The sequence below is a fragment of the Seriola dumerili genome, unplaced genomic scaffold (assembly GCF_002260705.1).
Source record: "Seriola dumerili isolate Sdu_G_001 unplaced genomic scaffold, Sdu_1.0 BDQW01000533.1, whole genome shotgun sequence".
NCBI lineage: Eukaryota > Metazoa > Chordata > Actinopteri > Carangiformes > Carangidae > Seriola > Seriola dumerili.
Window position 1 is genome coordinate 292,740 of NW_019174788.1, and position 21,309 is coordinate 314,048.

Here is a 21,309-nt window from a genome sequence, read left to right on the forward strand (position 1 = left end):
AATCACCGTTCACAATAATGGTAATGGCCCGGAACAAAAACTTGTGCTCCGGACGAGCCAGTGTTTCTGCTCATCTGTAGTCAGGGCCTATTAGGTCCTGCTAAAGGGGCTCTTTAACTTTACCCTCATGCTGTGGCCACAGTTTGCCCATAATTGTGTTTTCCAGTCAGATAGCGCGGCTCCATTATGAAAATTGTTTCTCTCTTTCTACACCCCCCACCCACCCCCTAATCTAGTGTTATACCATGGGCTTCTAGCCTCCATGGCCTGAGGGCATCTTTCTGAAACTGTATCTTTGGCGCCCCCCTCAGGCAACATTAGATATAGCACGTCATGGGTCTCAAATCTGCTTTGGCGCCTCTCTCATCTGTCACAAATCCTCCAGACACTTCGGTCAGTTTGGTTCAAACATTCAGAAAAGTTGAGTCAGGCAGTAAAGCATCAAAGCAGTCTGTTAGCATTAATATTAATACTTCTATCCTTGACTTCCTTAAAGTTGCTTAGAACTCTCGCCTCATATCTGACCTCGACTTACGGATCTGTGTGAAATCTTAAAGTCTCAGCTCCAGGCTCTCGCCACCAAACGACTTTCTTTTCTTGACTCCAGTTCTAACCTTGTTGTTTTGGCGAGGATAATGTCTGCCCTGCTCATTCCCCCAATTCCCATCCCATCCCATTTTTCCCTGTCAGCCTCTCTGCGAGTGTTTGTTCCCCACTTGGCAGGGAGTCGGTGGCAGCAGCTCCCCCGCACCAGATGGGGCATTGTCAGGAAGTAATGAGGGAAAACACCTGCTTCACCAGAAAACTTCACTCCTTCATTTTCAGCCATTTGACACAACATATGCAGGATGCACATACAAAGCCAAGTGACCGTGACCAGAACAGCAGTGGGTGATGGCATACAGATACAAATGTCTGACACTTCAGTGTATTAGTCAACGAGGTGCCATGTGTGGTATAACTCACCTTTACATAACGGCTTGCGTGCTGAGGGGAGCCAGGACGTTTGCCTACCTGACTTGCTGACTTTAATGTCACAGATCTGCACCCTCGTCCCGTTAGGACCCCGCCTGGAAAAAGACAAAGCACTTGGGCTGCTCGGTATTCCGTGCACCGCTCCTGCATTGCCCTAAGCAGTTGTCTGGTAGTTTATCCATGAGCCACTACCAAGGTCAAAATGTCACTGTAAACTACACTTCTCTCCCTCCCAAACAGAGCCCAGTACCTCGGGGAAAGCTCCACTGTGTGAAATTTCTGATACATAATCTTGTCTTTTCTGGCCAACCGTATGAAGCCCCTGGACCAAAGCCCACAAGGGAGCGCACCGCTTTTCACTCATGACTGACTCAAAGGCCAAAACAAAATGGTGCTCGCTGGCATTTCACATGCAGGAAGGCATTTTAAATTTACAGCATTGTATTTTTTCCCAACAGAGCGTGACTGTTTTTTTTATATATAAAAAAAAAAAAAAAAAAGTCTCTCTGTTTTGGTTATAGCCTCCCTACCTCTGTTGTCTCTATTTTCCTGGGCTTGACCTAAAACATAACGTAAGCACAAGTTTGTAGAGTTGCAAAAAGAAATACAAGAAGTCTGTAAAAATGACTGCAGCAGAGGCGAGCTGCACAGGGGGCTTGAATAATCAGTTTAATAACATTATCCTGGCTGTGCTCTGTGGTGCATGCACCCGTTAATAGAGTGTCATTGTTGAACTGCCACTTCGCCCATTATTAACGACGGCCTACGGTCAACCACACACCGATAATAAAACCACATAAAACCCTACATAACTTCAACAGACAAGTGTAATGAAATTCTCAGTATTATGAGCACGGTTATGGTAATAAGCGATGGTGCTGTGGCACAGCGTTAAGGGTTACAAGGCAACAGAGGAGAAAATTAAAAAGATGAAGTTGTAGGCTATGATGGTTGTTTTTCGTTTGGGTGGGGGAAGGGGGGGGGGGGGTCTGAATAGACTAAATCTAGTCACGTTAAAAAAGAACTAGCAGTGGCTAACCCTGCCTGCTCCTGCAATGAATGGGCAAAGCTTCAAGGTAACCTAACTCTACAATTATTCTCACTCTGTGTTAGTGGGAGTCTTTAGTTCATGCGAGTGTTTGTGACCTGAACTGACTGAGAATGGGTTTTGTGCTTACAGACAGATGGGAAAAACACAAGCAGGTACAGGCACAGAACTTTGAGTAAAGGTCATTGCTTCAGAGTGAGGTCTTACAGACTGAAGGGGAAGGTTGGTAAACAAGCTGATGCAAGAGCGAGCGAGCACCGGATCAAGAAGATGTGCAGCCAAGCACACATGCATGTCTGGCTTTCACCATATTGTCAATATTCCCTAACCTCTTTTGTATCTCTAAAATGGAACAAAATCAATGGCACACAGCAGGACAGTAAATAATATTTTATTCTGAAAGCCATTTAATATAGAAGAAATCCAAAGTACACTAAATTAAACAGTAGAGTGCAATGTGCTTGAGAGCTGTCATGGTAAAGAGATTATAATAACATTTTCACAGATCCTTTGAGCTGGTTCTGCTTTGGAAAAAAAAAAGGCTGAAAGGAAAACAAATCAACAAAATAAAACCTTTTCCTGTCGCCCAAATGGTTCATTCAAAATACACAGCTGAGCAATTATGTTTGCAACAGAAAGGAGAGAATTGCATGTTCAGGCTTTTCAGCTCTTACAGTACACAAGAATCATCCTCCCATCGTACTGCCTAAGAATGTAGCTCCCCATTTTCCACACTGCACAATAAATGAAGATAAAATTGCCCACCTTTTTTGTCCAAGACACATGACTTCAGTCTACTCCCACAAGCAGCCTCTGTGTCCCTAAAGCAGTCATTTCCCCTTCAGTTTTTTTTTTTCATACACCCAGCTTGTTACCGATTTTGATTTTGTTCTCCCTACAGTCTTCCAATACCCCTCTTTACCTCCCTCCTTTCCTCCCTCTCTCCTCCCCCAATGTAACCATCCATAACCCTATACCATTTCCTCCCTCTTTAAGTATCCTCTCTATGCCATCCCTCATTTTCTGGCCACCCACTCCATCTTCCTCCTCCCACCCCCCCTCCCCCCTCCCCTCTTCATCCTTTTCACCTGCCTGTGCAGTCACACCAGAGGCTGTTTGTCTCCACAGGCAGAGGGTAGGGACTCCGAACTGGCTTTGTAGATGGGCTTTTTCTGAGACCGGTCATCACTGAAGAGAGGGAGAGAGGGCAAGACAGAGGAGCATGATTATCAGTATATCGACCTCCCAGTAGGCACGAGAAAAGTATAAGTGAAGAAATTATAGACTCGAACTGAGCGATGGAGCCACACCTGGCTGTTGATATGAAAGTCCATTTGTCTCTCTTTAGCTCTCTGTCTCTCTTTGTACACATATGCTTATATAGTCATGGTGGCACATGCTCAGCCACATTTGTACAGATTAAACTTTTTTCTTCAGCAAAGACACAGGAATCATGTAGAAGTGTGTTCAAATGGAAATTCATTTGAAAAGGCTTTTTTTAGCCTCTGTGAATAAGAAGTTAATGAGTGAAGCTGCATGGGGTCAGCGTACAGGTTTAATAGGACCTCCACTAATGTTCTTATCCTTGCTGTGGTCCTTTTTATATTTCATATACTATCACAAACCTGGTGCCATTAGCCCAGGCTTTTGTGTGGAAACACACGGCAGAGGATGGAGCATGAAAGAGATCAAGGACGGGGTCAAGTAGGTCAGACCCGCTGAGGCTGACTTTAATATGTGCGGATAATACCTTTTAAAACATATAACGGAATACAGGTACTAGTCTGCAGGTGTATAGAAAGGTTCTTTTGCAAGAATACTTGGCATACACAACACATACACAAAAAGAATGCCGATTATACACCAAGGTGCATGCAATATACACACACTGTAACTGAAATGGCCCTGGTTCTGTCACATGAGACAGAATGAAATATTACAGCAATAGCCCTATCTGTAATATAAAGTCAAACTGTAGGAGGAGAGACTGCGGCTAAGTTAGTGTGGATAAAGCGTTGTAAAGAAATCAAATAAACATGCAGGCACGCACACACACATACACACACACTCACACACACACACACACACACACACACACACACACACTTGCATTCAGAGGTGTGTTATCCATCAGATTTTGAGCATGATTTAAGATGAAGATCACAAGCAAAGTGCAAAGTGATTGTTTACTATGAAAGAAGAGCAGACGCAAACACTCATTCAGCCGTTTCTTACATGGGTCCCTTGCTGGTCCTGGCTTGCTTGGCCCTGCGGCACAGGAATACACTCACGGAAAGGATGAACACCAAGAGAGCCACAGCCGCCGCCGAGGTCATCAAAATGAGACGGCCATTACTAGACTCATACCAGGGGGCATCCTCTGTGGGACAGATCAGTCAGACATGAAGGGAAACATGCATCACACGGAATCTGAAATCAGCTAAACTATGAGCCGCACGCCTCCAGGCAGAGCTTCTAACTGAACCTCCTGTTTGTTTGTGGAAGAAAAGAGTGTCTGTCAGGAGTTCAGACAGTTAGAGTCCCATACGTAGCACTGATCTTCAATGGTCGGCCAGTAACAATTTAAAAAACAACTGGCTGATTATCCGCTTTTCGTGCATGAAATTCCAAATTGTAAATAACATTTGAAAGAGTGGATTATGTGGAGCTTGTGTTCTGAAACCTTTCTTTGGACTGCTGGACAAAGTAAACACTCAAAAAATTAAGGTTATGACTATTCGAAGCAGCAAACAACACAACGCTTTGTGTGCTCACATACACAGTAATTCCTTATGTTAAGAGGATTTCTTGGCAGCTGGAGTCACATGGGTTTGCTATAGGACTGTTTGCTGAAGGTTTGTACTGCTATTGTGTTGCAACTTCAAAGCAACAGCAGTGACATGCAACATTTGCTCACCATACCTTCAAGGATGAGCAAATATTACTCCAGCATCTAGAAATGATTACCTTTTTCATTAGTTCACGTGCTTCAGAGAAGACACTGGAGACACCGGAGCACAGTGAGCAATGAGTCAATTGCAGCAGCAATAAAATAACCCCCCCCCCATAATAAATAACATGCATTGGCTTAATTACATTTTTAGAGGTTGCGTAATTTCCGCGATTGAAGTCACAAAGGCTTATGAATTCTGCTGGGTGAGAGGATGGTGTTTAAAAACTGCAGTGCATTAACACAGTGCAGTCATCTCACAGGTCACCGATAAAGATGATGAAGACAGATGAGGTGCTATAAATTGGATTAGCTATAATGCTGTAATGAAATTAGTCCTCCACTTAAATACAATATTCATGTTTCATGAGAAATAAGAGTTTTGTCAGTCAAATCCTATTATTATCATCATGTATTGGGCACTTTTGGACGATTTTAGAAAGTCTCGTGTGTAAAATCATTTCCTCTAAATCATTTTGAAACAAATAAAATTCCTTTTTTTATGGCTCATAAGTAGCCTGTGTCTAATTTTGTGTCGCTCTACTGTTTGCTTTAGAGTGCTCTTATGTTTGACTTGATAGTTCTGTCAAAAGAGGAGAAAAAAAAATCAAAGGTCATTTAAAATCATTTCCTTTGTGGTATCCTGGAATTATCCTTCTAATCCTTTAAAGTTGGCTCCATTCTGTCACTGCCATTTATTTATGATATTTAAAATGCATTATGTCCTCTGGTATGATCACCTGTTTTCATTTGACATTTCAGAGGTAATTTCATTCAGGATGTGTTTGTCGCCTTTTTAATATGAGGTGTTTTCATAAATGTCTTTACTTCCCTTTGTTGAACCATCGCTGTCTTCTTCTAGTTTCTTCATAAATTCCATGCCAGACGAATTCAACCTTAACCCTGTATTACTTCCTTAAAAAAATTACAACTAGGGGTGGGCGATATGACGATATTAGATCGTGAAGGATTACAACGTGAAGACAATCTTTCAAACTGCAGAGATCGTGGGATCGTCTAGGGCACATTCTATAAATTGCAGTTCTATGCTGATGCACCGACGCACCAGACGTATTGACGTCGTCAACCTGACCGACCAATCATAGCGGATTACGGGCAGTGACGCACTTTCCTACCCGCCTCCTTGTTTGTGTGTGTAGCGGTAGCACATGGAGAGCGATGGCTGAAAGCCAAACGGAGTTGGTCGCTAAAAAAAAACTCCACCTCCATTATATGGAATTGGTTTGGATTTTCCGCAACTGATCAAGCGCAAGCAAATGTAATTTGCAAAGTTTGCACAGAAACCGTTCGCACGTCGGGTGGTAACACGACGAACCAGAATGTTGTTGTTGTTTACCTTAAACTTTACGTTGTTTGCACATGCAGGCAAAACTGCGACTATTTGAAATAAAATCTGTTAAGAAAGGTTCTTTGGTCTAAATTGTCTGTTTTTCTTTTTCCAATTTAAGATCGTGATAAAATCGAAATCGTGATTTTATTTTTAAAAAATTGTGATATGATATTTTTGCCATATCGCCCACCCCTAATTACAACATTAAAGGTTTCACACCAATGGCAGCTTCCACTTATGCTTCTGATGACGTAATTGCACCCAAACACCTGACCTTTCTGGTAACATTTGCGTTGCTGATTAAGAGGAAAAAGAGCACACCTTTTTTTTTTGTTGCTAAGGGAACGTTGACAGCTGAATTCCCCAACAGTTACAAAGAAATTCCCAAACTGGTTCTTTGAAAGGGGAATTGATAAACAACTGCTCTAGACTTAGTAAGTACAAAGGGCAACAGATCTCAAGTCTTTTCTTACCGGGCAGTATGGTGATGCTGACTGTGCGTTTCTTGCTGAGTGACTCCACGGAAGGATGCTCAGCCATGCAGGTGTACAGTCCTCCATCCGTCGCACTCACCTTCTTCAGCGTCAGCTTAGAGGAAGGCAGGATCCAGTCGCTACCCTGAGAGGGAAAGACAGACACATAAGAGAGAAAAAAAGAAATAAGGGCAGAAAATAGAAATAATTGTTTGCAGCCCTTTGAGACAAATCAGTACAAATTAAAAATTGTGCTAAGCTGAGAAGAAACAATGCTAGTTGACGAGACGAGTGTAGAAGGAGAGGAGAGAAGGAGATATAAAGGAGGCAGAAACTGTTATGTTTGGATTTGTGGAAAGGGGGACAAAGGGAGATACAGAGAAACAGAGAGAATGGCAATGGTAGTGGGACAAAAACAGAAAGCCAGAAATATCTGCTGCTGTGTGGCCCTCAGAGAGCAGTCTCCAAAATCCCAAATCAAGTGTATTTACCTGAGCAATAATCCCGATGAATGAATACACATCGACACAAGTCAATAACCCAGATAACACCATCATCCGCAAAGAATGATGCTGCAACAACACACTGTTAACACAACACATAATGAGATGGCAAGGGAGCGGGATGAATTGTTGACACAAAAATAGCAGCACTATTATGAGATAGAGCCCAACACGAGAGGAAACAAATAATAGGCCATACACAAGGACTGGAAAACAAACGAACCTGGAGGAGGGGGAAAAAAAAAATGTAAAAAAAAGACATTACACCATGCAAATGATTTGGCTCCTGGGAGCTGCAGCTCCTGCCAAGAAAGTCCATTTCAATTTGAAAGGATCTGAATTAAGAGGATTTCCCATAAAGGCCAGGTCTGGCCAAAGCAGCATTTTGTATGCAAATCCACTGGCTCCCAAAGCAGTGGCCCGTTTCTGCCTCTGTCCTGCTGTCATTACTGGGGGCCAATGTGCCCACGGCGACTGTCTGTCAAAGTGGGCCATTCTGATGCCACTTTCTGCCCCATATCCATTCCTGTCAAACATACAGTGGGCTTACACACACACACACAAAGGCAAAAGCAAACACACACAAACACACTCCCATCAAACATTCCACCTCATCTTATCACTTCCTTGAATGTGTCATTCCTCTTTTTCAAAGGTCTTGCGACTTATGTAAATGCAGCACGAGCAGATCGACAGGTGAATCATGAGTGCCGGTGAACTAAATGATTCCAACTCCATCAGGCGACAGACCTGTCACTCATGCTGACAATGACTGTTAGTCTTTGTCAAAATGACACTGCTGTATATTCAACAAATGATGACAAAGCACTGCATATGATCATGTGGGGGACAAACAGTATTAGCAGTATAAAATGTCCAGTGAATTGGATTTGGACTCGTAAGCCCATTTAAAACCCGGATTAGCAGTGACCCTTTAACAAGCACATTAACCCCGGGCCGACTTATCAAGAAGAATGACAAAAGGGGAAACTTGGCAATTACGTCGGCCTGTTCCCAAGATATCTTCATAGTTGCACAGCGTCATTACACCTGTTACCATCTAGTGGCGGTAGTGGTAATGTTGAAAATGTAATACCATTCTCTCACCACGAGGGCACAATGCATCTCCCGGCTCATCAACTTTTTTCTTGTTCTACATGCCTGTTGTCACAATGGCATTTTACACTGAGACGTCTTAATTTCCCTGGGGCCAGGGTTTCTTAGCTCAGCAAAGAGCCCAGTTGAATAATTCAATGCCGGTTAACCAAACACTAAAAAAATCATTAGAAATCTCTCCACATAATTGTTTTCAGGTTGACTGGCTCTTGTCTAGACCTCATTAAACTATTAATCCTCTGTAAGTGGGCAAGCTGCAATCCCCAGTGAGAGGTGGGCCTAAGCCAACTGGTCACTTAAATACAGAGAGCTTCTTCTGTGGAGGGGATGGAGAGACGACAGGCAAGGGGAAACAAGTGGCTTGAGAAAGTCAGGGAGAGAAAAGGGGATGTGTTAGAGGAGGTGAGAAAGTTAAGAGAATGCTTGAACAAAGCCAAGAGAGACCTGGAGAGACTGGAAGAAGACAGGAAAAAAAATAAAGAGGTCACATCGGAAGTGGAGGGAGTGAGTGCAGGAGAGAGAAAGACAAGTTTCCAAAAGCATAATGAGGACACTGTTACTGTGCACGTTCCCGAGGCTCCCTCACCTCTTTGTGCCAGAAGTAGCTTGGCTCTTCTGATGAGCTTGCAGAGCACTTCAGCACCACGTCATCCCCGGGCTGCACCTTCAGCTCCTGTGGGACACCCAGGTAGCTGGTGTAGCCCTCCCTGGACAGTAGCAGCTCTCCCATGTCTAAATCACAGTGAGAACGGGGAGGCATGATCGGGCATTAATTAAGCAAGAACTCTAATGTACGCTGAAGGTATTTCGTCAAGAGTTTGGGATGTGACTGAATATGTATATGCAGTGGTAGCAGCTGGTAAACACTCAGATCTCTTAAGTATATTTGAGTGTATAGGCTCAAGGATGAATACCCCCCAGTGGCACAGACTGTTCCAAGCAATCAATAATAATGATAATAGGCTTCATCTTATCGAAGTCTTTAGAGAGGCAGTGTTGTGAATAATGGCTCATTTTCTCTTCCATCTCAATAGATGGCCCAGGTCCATCTCTCTCCTGGCTTCTCTTCTCCACTATCTCCTTCAGTCCTTCAGACCATTCTAATCTTTCCCACTTATTGATTCATCCCATGAGACTGAGGAGCCTATCAAACAGCATTACGGTCAATTTGATGGCTACTGAGGAGATAGAGGACACTGATAATCTGACTAGCTATGCCATGGATGCTGTTCCATGCAGTTGTGTATCCTATATTGATGGTTTCAAACTCGAGCCCCACCAGGGTAATACACCTGTGCTTGCTCTGGGCGAAGAAAAAAAAATCTGAAATTACTGAAATCAACCTATCATAGGTAACCATTGTTTGCATTGGATCTGTACTTTTCTGCAGTTGTTTTGTTGGGCAGCTGCATTTCATAGATATGTCTTGTGTCATTAACTATTAATGTGTTTTTCTATCCCGCACTGTGAGGAAAGCTGTGTCCACAGCGTCTGAAAGATTGTCTTTACCTCCTGCTGGTTGGAAATATGAGGAAAATTGCAAGTTTCTCTGTTCAGTTTTCTCACCTAGACCAGTGTACATTCAGGTGTTTTTTATTTTTCCCTCTTTGTTAGTAATTTCAGTATTCTCAGATATGCCACGCATTTCCTTATTGGGAAGTGAAACTCAGAAACTGGATATTTTATTTGTAAGTCACTTATTTATCTAGTTTATTGTCATATTCCTGTAGAAATCTCTTTGACCTCTGCAGGACACAGACAATATAAAAAATGGAGAGTTTCTCTGTTTGGCAAAAGGGAAATACAGTGTCACAGACTCATTGTTTCATAGACTTTCAGCAGACAGCCCCCACACAGCTCCTAGTCATATCAACTCACAATTCACTTTGAAGGCCAGAGGCTGGGAGGAGTTGTCTGGTGCGGTCACATTTTCGGCGTCCGACACACAGCGGTAGGGCCCCTCAGAGTACCTTCCTGCATGGGGGATGGACAGCACTAGACTGTCAGCTGTCCGCACAATTTCCATCGAATAGTAGCACCATGATCGCTCAAAAACTGGACGCCAGCTCTGCATGTACTGGTGAAGAGACAAAAAGAATAAAGTTTTAAACTTTGATTAACCTGCTTTTCCACAACTGCAAGAGTTATTAGATCATTGACAATAAAAATTTTACACTACCTCAAAGTACAACAATAAAATACTCTAGCACTTTAGCATTGCTTACCACCACTGCAGTGTTGTAAGCAAGGCCAAATAATGGTGAGAGGAGAGTGCTGAACATATGAAATCCATCACTAATTTCCTGTGTCTTCCCTCACACCCACCCACGGCTCACCTTGGAGAAGATCTCAAAGCGGACTTGGCTGATGTTGACTTCAGAGTCTGAGAACAGACACTCCAGTGTGATCGTCTCTCCCTCCAGAACTGGGTTGGTTGGCCCTTTAATGAGCAAAGTGGCTGCATGTGGACAGAGATTACAGATGCGGGTTATTGATCACAACATGAAGAGATGGAGGGCTCAGGAGGGAAGGCGTGTTGACCTGCAATGGGGACCTAGCTGCTGTTCCGGGCAACACTTTCAAAACAACCTCTCCCTTTTCCTGACATTTGTTTCAGTCACCGGCTGGAAAATTGCCAATACTCTCAAAGTCACCAGGGCAACATGACCAGCAGCAGGTTCGTCCACTTTACTGACATAACAGGAAATTTCTCTTTCACTACATGCATTATTTAGTGCACATCACAAACAGATTACAATATTATTTCACAGTCAAGAACTGAATATGAGGTCGCTCATATGCTCAGCAAACAGTAGCCTACATAAAATATATTTAATTGTTCTTCTTGACAGTCTCTCTGCAATTTCACCAACATTTCCTGTTTTAGTCTGAGTGCTGAAGCCACAAGGGGAAACAACTGTTACTGAAGAGTTTCCTCTAGAGGACACACGAACTCAGAGACAGACAGGCGAGCAAACACACACACACACACACACACACACACACACACACACACACACACACACATAAGAAAACAAAACCCAGGAGCAGCAACTGTACGAATATATCGTGACAAAATACCAGAACCAGACTTGAGGACTAAAACTACAGCGATAAAATTACTATCTTAGAAGATTGTAAAACAGTCCATGAGGAAAAAAAAATCAACACAAAAGACATATTTACCATAACTGCCATGAATCAAGGCAACCAGTGCAGCAAGGAGAAGTATTTTCATGGCTGTGAAAAACCTTTTCAGTATAGGCTATCAGCAAAAAAGATGTCCTACGCAGCTTCTAATCTGAAATGAAAGTTTGCTCACTATATATCTATTACGGGGTGTAGGTGTGGCTTTCATTTCTTTGTTTTTCAGGAAGTGAATTCAAAATAGTCTGAAATTATGAAAGCACAAATAAATTATTCATGCAGATCACTCTACAGCCGAAAATAAATTGCTCAATAAGCCTTATTATATATCTGCGGTCTTTCTTTGCTGATGAGAATTCACGCCTGAAATATTGTTTGTGTGAACAGTAAATGATAGAGGTGCTGCTGCTGCTCCAATAATCAAATCCACTCCCCGGTGCGTCATTGGTCTCTGAGGGAAGTCGGACCTATCACGTGTTCAGTCGGAGCGTGTTGTTGTTGAGGCAGGTGTTTTTTCTGAAGACGTTCAACGGAATTTGAAATGAGTCTTGACTTGTTGCCACAGAGCTTTGCAATTTCCTGGCGTGATATGTAATGCCGAACAAGCAAACGTTTTACGCTTCATTTACTGTGACCTTTGATTCATTAGCTGTTAACCGGAGCTGAACTGGAGAAAGAATTGAAAGCGAGTCTGTCAAGCCCTCAGAGACAGTTCGTTGTACACACGCTTATACTTGACATCTATAGATTGAGTGACATATAACACTCTGAGATGTTAATTTTTCCACTTGAAGTCAGAAATTAAACTGTGTCTTGCTGCATCTGCCACGTACCTACGTACGTTTTTTTAACATAAAAAAAATTAAATTTAAATTTGAAAATTGAACAAATACATGTGAATGTGTCACATAATTAGGGTCTCGTGGTTATTTTTAAAGCCTGATTATTTATGGTATGTTGGTGTTATTTTCTCATTATGCAATTGAGGAAAAAAAGAAAAAAAAAGTTTTCCTATTATATCCATGTAGCTTTTCATGGCATGTTTGTCATGGCCCAATTAACCTTGAAAGGGAAGAGAAAATGTTGTTATATAGGCTACTATACATGGTAGTTTCATTATTCCCCAAGGCACAGAGATTAAAAAGACTAGTTAATTTGTTGATTTAAAGAAAATGAATTAGCAACGGGTTTGGTAACTTATTGATCATTTAAGTCAGTTTCTTTTTGCAAAAATGCCAAAAATTCTCTGAACTCTCAGACATAGATTGCTCCATCCAATAACAACTGATGCATTTAAGTACCAAAGTTCACACTGCGGAAAGTGTGGAAGTTCATAAACTATATTCAACAAATCAACCTAAAAACTGGCAAATGTACAAGCCTTTTACATATAATGCTGGTTTTGGGGCTCATGCATTTGTTAAATCCTAGTGTAGTTCTACAAAATAACCAGCAGGTGACACAGTAGAGGCGACGTGTTGCCACAGGAAGTAGGCATAAACAAAGCGGAAGTAGTGAAAAATATCCTCGATCATTTTGCTAGCCGTGCGGAGGCTATCCGAAACGCTGTTTCTGTATCATCCTCAGACATTACCGACAACGGCGTCGAAACATGGACAGATAGTGTTTGTTTAATTGGGTAAGATGTCAGTTTAACGCGTAAATTCAAGATGTAGCGTGTATAAAGCCGCGTTGCTAGATTAGCTGCTAGATTAGCCTCCCCGGCTAACGTCAAAGCCTGATAGCGGCTATTGTTTTTAGCACATAACGTTATGTTAGCGTCAGTATTTTAGTTTGTTTTATTTGTTGAAGCGCCACAGCCACTGAATAGTTACCCGTGTGGTGTTTGTATTTTATAAATGTGGTGTTGTTTTGCTTGCTACTTTAATGTTTTGAGTAGGTCCATTAGCGTTGTTTGACGGCTAAATCCCTGCATGTGTCCTGTAGCTAATACATTTAGCAAACATTTTTTGACATCATAAAAATAGTTCAAGTAATCATAAAGTATCTATATAGAAACGTTCGAAACTAAGGTACTAAGTGCTTAACATGGAAAAGATTGAAATGTCAGCATTGCAAATAAATAAAACCGTGATTTTACTGTTTTATTAGATAAGAAACTAATGTAGAATAAACATAGTAAAAAACTATTTTCAAATCAATTCCAATTTTATTTGTATAGCGCCAAATCATAATATACATGATCTCAAGGCACTTTACAGGGTAAGGTCGAGAGCTAGTTAAAAACTAGAAACTTAAAACATTGATAGAAAGCTTTTTCACTAAGATTCTGATATGTTTAAAGTGTTGATCAGCCTATTTATCCAAATTACTTAATTAGTATAATTTCTCACTTTACCCTAGATTTACTGACGTGGTCCCTGTCAGAAGATAACCCATCACACCTGTGCCCACATTGGACTCTCACTCAGGACTCTGACACAGAGGAGACGCAACAGTTTAGCCTCCTGTGAAACTTCAGAGTCCCTCCACATTTCCTGCGGCCACCAGCATGGCTAACAGCACCACCACAGCTGTTAAGGCTTTGGGGGGCCCTGGTCCTGCTGGCAGAAGCAGTCCAGAAGGATCTCAGGTTAGTTCACATTTTTTCACCAAATCCAAAGACGTTGCTGCTAGGCTGGGTTGTTGTGCCAGAACCTATATAGAGTCCCACTGACTTGCAAACTGCACACTTACATGGATCCAATATTGTAAACTAGAAGCAGTAACAGTTCCCCTGCAAATATGAGCTACAATTTTTTTTTTTTTTTTTTTTTTTGTAAAATGGAATAACTGCCCTAGTACAGTTATATGAACTGTAATGAGAATGTTGATTTATTCAATCCTTTTGATCATAGCCAAAGCTGTGCAGTTTTGCATGAGACATTCTACTAGCTGTCCCCACAGCCTTTATTCTCCTTAACATAAGAGCTCCCCAAAGAGTGGGACAGTCTCATGGTAAAATTTGCCCAATTCAGATCTTGTTTTCCCTCCTCAAATGATCAGAGTGACAGATTATATGTTGAGTTTGGTCTGTATGAAATGGTATTATATTTAGCATGAAGATTTCATTTTTATATGTAATATCTTATCTAAATATCAGTCATGTTTAGCCACATAACCGATTTCCTGGGCCTTTAAATTAAAATTTTTGCAATTCAGTCCACCACTACACTACTGTAGAGCGCATATCTGCACCCTTGAACTCTTTTGATACTGAGTGAATGCATACTTCTGCTTCCTGTTCCAGGTGCTCAGTAAAAAGAAGCTGCAGGACCTGGTGAGAGAGATTGACCCAAATGAGCAGCTGGATGAGGATGTTGAGGAGGTTTGTCTGTGTTTTCAACTGCAGTTTGAAACTTACACTGTACTTTTTTTTAATAAGTGTTTTCCTGTGAAATTAATACCATTTACATTTTGCCTGTACTTGTTTCCCTAAAGCTTCTCTAACCTACTGCCACATCCATCACTTGGAAACTTTATTCTGCTGAAACCCTAGCTGCATGATAAATGGTGTGAGCAGCTGAAAACACAAGGGACTTTCCAGCTGTTGTGGCATGTAGCTTTCCTTTACTGAACATGATTGATGATTTTCAAAATGCCTCTTTTCTCAGATGCTGCTACAAATTGCAGATGACTTTATAGAGAGTGTAGTGACAGCAGCCTGTCAACTGGCACGCCATCGCAAGTCCAACACCTTAGAGGTGAAGGATGTTCAATTACATCTTGGTAAGTTGCTGTGGCTTTTTTGCAAGATTGTACCATTTGATGTTTTCACAGGTGGATTTATTGTCTCTTTACTTGACGCAAAAGAAAAATTGAAGTGTGAAAAATGATGGTATCAGGACTTGTATCAGAATGTATCATGCCATTTTGATATGTGAATCATTCATTTCTTATTCATGTTATTTCATTAATTTTATGCATAATAAAAATTTATGTTCAAATATGACAGTTACTTTGAATGCAAGATGTTATTTGTCAAACTTTCTATGCATTAAAAAAACTGGTAGTTGAAGGGAGCAGATTTGTTCCGTTTGAATTTTACAAAACATTCAGACAGTTGGCAGATTAAACTGAAGCTGAGTAACATGGCAACCAAATCACTGGCGGTTACATAAACATCTCTGCTGCTTTTCTGTGTTCAGTGTAGAGCACACACAGAACGTCACACTTAATGGTTACAAGACAGTTTCAGAAGTTGTTATTGTTTTGTTTATAACCCTGACGACACATTTAACAATTTTTGGAAATGAAATGGAATTTAGATCCTGAAGAGAATGACACTTTGCTGATAGACTGAGTTAGCCTGACAGTATTTATAGCCCCGATAGAAATATAACATGAAAATTTGCTATAGTGTTTATTTGTTTGAAGGCCTGATTAGTTCATACAACCTGTGTCTTGCTGACATTTTTGCATTGCTTTTCTCAGAACGTCAGTGGAACATGTGGATTCCTGGTTATGGATCAGATGAGATCCGGCCGTTCAAGAAGGCATGCACCACAGAGGCTCACAAACAGGTGAGCAATAAGAAGGCTTTGTTTCTGTTGGACATATGGGAATATTCTTGTTAATGGTACAGTACATGTAGAGTGTGCACAATTAGAGAAAAGTTATAGCTGATATATAATTGGGATGTTTCAGTAATATCAATTTGTTTAGTATTGGAAAGAACATTATGGCTGAATCTAACATTTTGCAATTTTTTCATTTCAGAGAATGGCGCTGATCCGCAAGACAACCAAAAAATAGCAAGACCGTACACTAATATGTTGTACCCACTTTGTGTAATTTCTTTTCTTTTTGGATGGTTTTGTTTTTTCCTTTTCAATTGGGATCTTTTGAGACAGATTAAGAAAGAGAGGGTTTGGGTGGGGGGGGGGATTTTTTTTTCTTTTGACATTAGTGTTTCATCGTCATGTCTCCCTAACTTTTGAGTGTTCTGCCAGCACCATCACACAATATAATTGTTGTCTCTGATTCTGTTTTGTTTGCATTAAGCTAAGCCTGGCAGAACTCTATTCATTGCATTTTTGTCAATAAACATTTACTGGAATACTCATTTTGGATTGTGACCAGTGCTGTATCCAGTGTGCCTTTTTGATACTTTAGAGCATTTTGGATGTGAATGTCATCTGCCTTCTCAAAATGATCTTTGGTGTTATTTTGCCAATAATAGATAATCATAAATGTTGAGTATGTAAAAGATTATGGCTCCCCTGTTTACCCACTCTACTTATACAATGCTGTTGATAATAGTTTTTTTTAATAAATAGATTTATAATACCAAATTCTTATACTGCAAATAGTGGCAACATATACCGTAAACTCTTTTTCTTTCTTGTTGATATATATGTGCTGTATTGTTACTGAATGTTGTAGGTTTTATTACATTAACACATTTATTCCAACCATTGTTATACATTTTATTTTTTACTTTTGTCTAATTCAGCAAATTGCATCAAAATAATGATTGAAGAAATGATCCCCAGATGTTGGCTTTTCATAATGTCAGATTAAAAATAATAAACGACTGATATTATCAAAAAAAAAGTTTTGCAGAATGGCTTCTGTTGCCAGATTGGAGTTAGCCAAATGAGCTATATACATAGGTAAGGGGTATGTTTAAGTTAGTAGGTAAGGCTTTAAAATAACTAACCTAAAGCAAGTTAACATATTGCTTTTCATTTAATAGTAATTCTCCACATTTATGATTGAAGTTCCCAGTAGTTTTTGAAGTACCACACTAATGTACAGTACATGAATTACATCAAAGCTTTGAAGGATCACATTGAAGCAAAAGTGTTTAAAATATTGAGATAAAAATGATTTTACTCGCTATATGTTTACAGTGAACCAAGGACACAAACCAGTATACAGACAACAGTGTGAGAACCTATCAGGGAATCTGCATTTTAGTAAAATAAATTGTCTGCATTTTTGTTGCAGAAACACAGGAGGTTGTTCATCAGCCGGATGAACAGTAATTGCTATGGAAACCTCTCACATTTCAAAAGAACAATATCCAAAGGCACCCTAGAGTTTTCATTTAATTAATTTCAACGACAGAACCTAAAAACAATCACTTACTCGCAGGATGCTGTGCAATTATTGGTGATTCAACAAAGCTTTTTCCTGACATCTACTCAGGCCCAAGAGATTAGTCCACATAAAGGCCTATGGTGATGTTTATAATCTCAACCAGGGGACCTAATACTTTAACTGCTGCCAGTTATTCATAGGACAACAGCAACACATACAAGAATCATAGATTTATGTCCATGGGTTCTGAGGAAAGAGCAGAATGTCCTTGTAGTGCAGTGTCTCTGAACCTTTTGGGTTGTGACCTCTCAAAAATAAACCAGATGTATTTACAAGTCGTTACAAGTTATGACTTAAGTGTGGTCATGACCTGGGAACCAAATATTAATTAAAAGCGATAAAAATATCAAATGTGATCCCCTCACATATCTTGAGTGGGCCAGACCTCCAGGTTGGAACCACTTTTCCAGTGCACGGGTCTTGAGGTACGAAAATCAGTGGTAGGGATGATGTAGACTGAATTCAGTGGTGACCAAGTCTCATCTTTAGCACCTATTAAACTGAAAAAGGGAAAAGCTCCAGTTTCTAGATGTTATACAACCACTCTTTTTACTGAACTAAGGTGGAATGACCTCGTAAATCCATGTAACAATAGTCTGATAAGCTGTGAGCCTAGTGACTCACAGACGAGAGCACAAACTTTTATCCTGACCTTTTCAAAGTCTTAAACAAAAACCTATGAATATTGCATTTAACCAAAATTCTACAGCCCATTGGAGCTAAATGCTACTGTCACAAAGCTAACATGCTCACAGGGACAATGCTAACATGCTGGTGTTTAGCAGGTAATATTTACCAGGTTCACCATCTTAATTTATCTTGTTAGCAATGCTAACATTGATAATTAGCGATAACACCAAGCCCATATGAGGGGAATGGTGAGTTTTGCAGCTATCTTTAGTTAACCATCAGACATGGGACCTTGAACATTTGCAAATTTTAAAAGGAATCCATCCAATAGTAGGATTTCCCTCGAAAATCACAAATGTCAAACTAAAGGTGGTGTTGAGAACAAGTCAGAGGATCACTAGTCAGATCAAAATAATACTCAAGGGACCATGAATGTCTGTGCAAAATTTCATGGCAATCCATCTAGTAGTTTCTATTTTTTAGAGGTATTTCTGTCCAAAGTGGTAGACCACCTGACCTGCGCCACTGTAGCATGTATAATAAATAACAATTACTCAAAACCTTTATTTCTTAAGTAAGCTAAATCTTTACCCATTTAGGAATGTCAACATATTCTACATATTAGGTCACAAAATTTTTCAAATCAGTCTCCTGCTAAGTTTTAAAAATTTTATCTTCACAATAAAGGTGCAAAAAAATGCATTTCAACTCAGTGCGTTTCCTGATGGTCACACATTACATTAAAATATCACCACCATTCCAAGAATAGGTGACCATCGGCAGTCTACAGTTTAACCACAGCAGTTCTTCTTGTTCTTGGGGGCTGTGCTGGGCTGAGCCAGGCTGGCTCTCTGTAACTGCAGCGACTGTGGGGCAGCGCACTTAACTCCGTCCCAGCCCTCTTGCAGCTCTACCTCACCACTCAAAAGACCCTGATAGACCCGTCTTGTGAGAAGTTCAAAGCACCCCCTCACATTCTGGCCTGTCTTGGCAGAGGCCTCCACGTACGGCATCCCTAGCTGTCCGGCCAGTTTCTCAGCCTCTTCTCGACTCACCACCCGCTCTCCGGAATCATCTCGGTCACTCTTTTGGCCCACCAGGACAAACAGAACCTTATGTGGTTGCACTCGCTCACACACCTCAGCATGCCACTCCTTAATATGGTCAAAGGAGGCTCGGTTGGTCATGTCAAACACCAGCAGGCCTCCGACCGAGTTGCGGTAATAAGAACGGGTCACTGACCTGAGGGGAGAAAAAACAGAGACAAAGAAAAAAAAACAAATGGAAGAGAGTGAAGACATTTGCATTTCAACTCACGAAAAAACCCAAAACACATACTGGGCAGTGCAGAGGTCAGACTTTGCTACCAACTTATTTTCTGTTCCTGAGAGCAAATAATCACCTGATTCTCTGCACTGTTTGGGTTGAGCTCTTTTAGATAAGCAAATTGACAAACATTCTGTCTCATAGTAAGAAATCGATAACCACTGTGTTTTTCATCCTAATCATGAAACTGTCATCAGTCAACAGCATGTAGTACTCCCGTGAGTCACTGAATGATGAAACCACAGGAAGGGCTTATAGGAAAGGATCCTCCCATCTGCCAGCTGGTGAAAACTTACTTCTACAGTAGAATACTTCTTTATGAAAACAAACCAGATTTGCCTGAGCTTTTAGCTGACTCATGTGGGATTAGCAGGCAACTGATACCATGCAGAGAGGGGGTAAACATAAACAGGCACAGTTTGCAATTTGCTACGGTTCATTCAACTGGAGAACTGAAATAATGAATTTAGAGACAGAATGAAACAAGTTACCCCTAGTTCTTTCATTAAATATGCTGAGCATGGAGAATAATGCCTTTTCAAAGATCTGCCTTTTCCACTTTAAGCATTACACATACTGCATAACAGTGCACACTGATCTTGAGAGAGTGACAGGGTGGATACAGTGTTTTGCTGAAAGCAAACACTGATGAACTGATCGGGTGTGAATGGGATAAGCAGTGGTAGTTTATTTGAATAGCATATTTGCATGCATACCAGACGTATCTTGAATATTCGTCATAAGAATGGCATTGTTTTCATTATCGATTTTACTGTTGTATTCAAAGCACTGTACTACCAAGCCTGATACATAAAGATGTCTTGTGCAGTTGTGATATATTAAGACATCCATTAATGTAAAGAATCCAAACACTGGTAGAAGCACAGATGTAGAAGACACGATGTCCCATCTGTCACAAGATGAGTTTATCCTCACCTGAACCTCTCCTGTCCAGCTGTGTCCCAGAACTGCAGCTTAACACGGACCCCCTGCTCCACCTCCAGGAAGTGAACATAGAAGTCTACACCCACCGTCTGGTTGATGGACTCCAGGAACAAGTCTTCAGTGTAGCGCTTCAGCAGGGAGGACTTGCCCACCGTGGAATCCCCCAGCATGATGATCCTGAACTGGTACTGCCACAACGTCAGGTCCATTGTTGCTGGTGGTGGGAAAAGAGTGACAAAGACAGCTTGTGAGGATACAGTGGTGTAGAGAATAAGTCTTGAGAGACAGTGCAGTAATTTTCAGTGAGGTTGAAAGTAAAGTTAGGAGTTGTTCAAGAGGAGAATAGTGAACACCCTAGATGGCACCATGGAGAAGGATGAAACCTAGCAATCCCACAGCAGCTTCCCAGCAGTTTGTACCCTGTGTGTTGACGCTCCAAATGTTGAGTAACAACCACAGCAGCCACTCCTTATTAATCTCACAATCAGTAGAGCAGCGTGTTCACAGTCATCCCACACTCCTGTGTATATTATCACTGCAGCACAACTCTCAGTCTCATTCCTATGGTGGCTCCTCAAATCCAATACAAAAGTAGAAAAAAAAAAAAAAATCTGTCCCGCAAAGTAGATCCCGGTATTGCTGCAGTTCTCGTCCGAGCTGCTGCTACTGTAAGCATGTGCATGAGTGTGCAGGGGCGTGGACTTCTAAAGTTTGCCTGTTGATACTTGACAAAAGGAGGG

At 41.1% G+C, this 21,309-nt stretch overlaps 3 protein-coding genes across 5 annotated transcripts; 1 reads left to right on the plus strand and 2 right to left on the minus strand.

Moving 5' to 3' along the window:
- Window positions 1-2,398: 2,398 nt before the first annotated feature.
- On the minus strand, window positions 2,399-11,878 carry LOC111235749. Its single transcript, XM_022764274.1, has 7 exons — window positions 11,603-11,878; window positions 10,753-10,874; window positions 10,295-10,493; window positions 9,003-9,148; window positions 6,798-6,942; window positions 4,259-4,403; window positions 2,399-3,211 (listed from the first exon to the last, which is right to left on the minus strand). The coding sequence occupies exons 1-7, from the start codon at window positions 11,652-11,654 to the stop codon at window positions 3,124-3,126; spliced, it is 897 nt and encodes a 298-aa protein (XP_022619995.1). The 5' UTR covers window positions 11,655-11,878; the 3' UTR covers window positions 2,399-3,123.
- Window positions 11,879-13,064: 1,186 nt separating this feature from the next.
- On the plus strand, window positions 13,065-16,628 carry taf12 (TATA-box binding protein associated factor 12). Its single transcript, XM_022764262.1, has 6 exons — window positions 13,065-13,202; window positions 13,928-14,156; window positions 14,814-14,891; window positions 15,178-15,292; window positions 15,998-16,086; window positions 16,283-16,628. Exons 2-6 carry the CDS (start codon window positions 14,076-14,078, stop codon window positions 16,316-16,318), a joined length of 399 nt encoding a protein of 132 aa, XP_022619983.1. The 5' UTR covers window positions 13,065-13,202; window positions 13,928-14,075; the 3' UTR covers window positions 16,319-16,628.
- Window positions 16,629-16,730: 102 nt separating this feature from the next.
- On the minus strand, window positions 16,731-21,237 carry rab42 (RAB42, member RAS oncogene family). 3 transcript variants are annotated; one of them, XM_022764260.1, is made up of 3 exons: window positions 21,052-21,237; window positions 20,561-20,783; window positions 16,731-19,540 (listed from the first exon to the last, which is right to left on the minus strand). In XM_022764260.1, exons 2-3 carry the CDS (start codon window positions 20,776-20,778, stop codon window positions 19,090-19,092), a joined length of 669 nt encoding a protein of 222 aa, XP_022619981.1. In that variant the 5' UTR covers window positions 20,779-20,783; window positions 21,052-21,237; the 3' UTR covers window positions 16,731-19,089. The 3 variants fall into 3 exon arrangements, with proteins under 3 accessions (XP_022619981.1, XP_022619980.1, XP_022619982.1); XM_022764259.1 differs by having other exon boundaries at window positions 20,989-21,237; XM_022764261.1 differs by lacking the exon at window positions 21,052-21,237 and adding an exon at window positions 20,923-20,978.
- Between the last annotated feature and the right edge of the window lie 72 nt (window positions 21,238-21,309).

Coding starts and splice junctions, on each gene's coding strand:
- LOC111235749 (XM_022764274.1), bottom strand. CDS start 11,654: ATGAAAATACTTCTCCTTGCTGCACTGGTTGCCTTGATTCATGGCAGT. Junction 9,149..10,294: donor TCTGGCCTTCAAAGTGAATT/GTGAGTTGATAT, acceptor ACTGTGATTTAG/ACATGGGAGAGCTGCTACTG. Junction 4,404..6,797: donor CAGCATCACCATACTGCCCG/GTAAGAAAAGAC, acceptor TCTGTCCCACAG/AGGATGCCCCCTGGTATGAG.
- taf12 (XM_022764262.1), top strand. CDS start 14,076: ATGGCTAACAGCACCACCACAGCTGTTAAGGCTTTGGGGGGCCCTGGT. Junction 14,892..15,177: donor TGGATGAGGATGTTGAGGAG/GTTTGTCTGTGT, acceptor CTCTTTTCTCAG/ATGCTGCTACAAATTGCAGA. Junction 15,293..15,997: donor GGATGTTCAATTACATCTTG/GTAAGTTGCTGT, acceptor TGCTTTTCTCAG/AACGTCAGTGGAACATGTGG.
- rab42 (XM_022764260.1), bottom strand. CDS start 20,778: ATGGACCTGACGTTGTGGCAGTACCAGTTCAGGATCATCATGCTGGGG. Junction 19,541..20,560: donor GCTGGACAGGAGAGGTTCAG/GTGAGGATAAAC, acceptor TTCTCCCCTCAG/GTCAGTGACCCGTTCTTATT.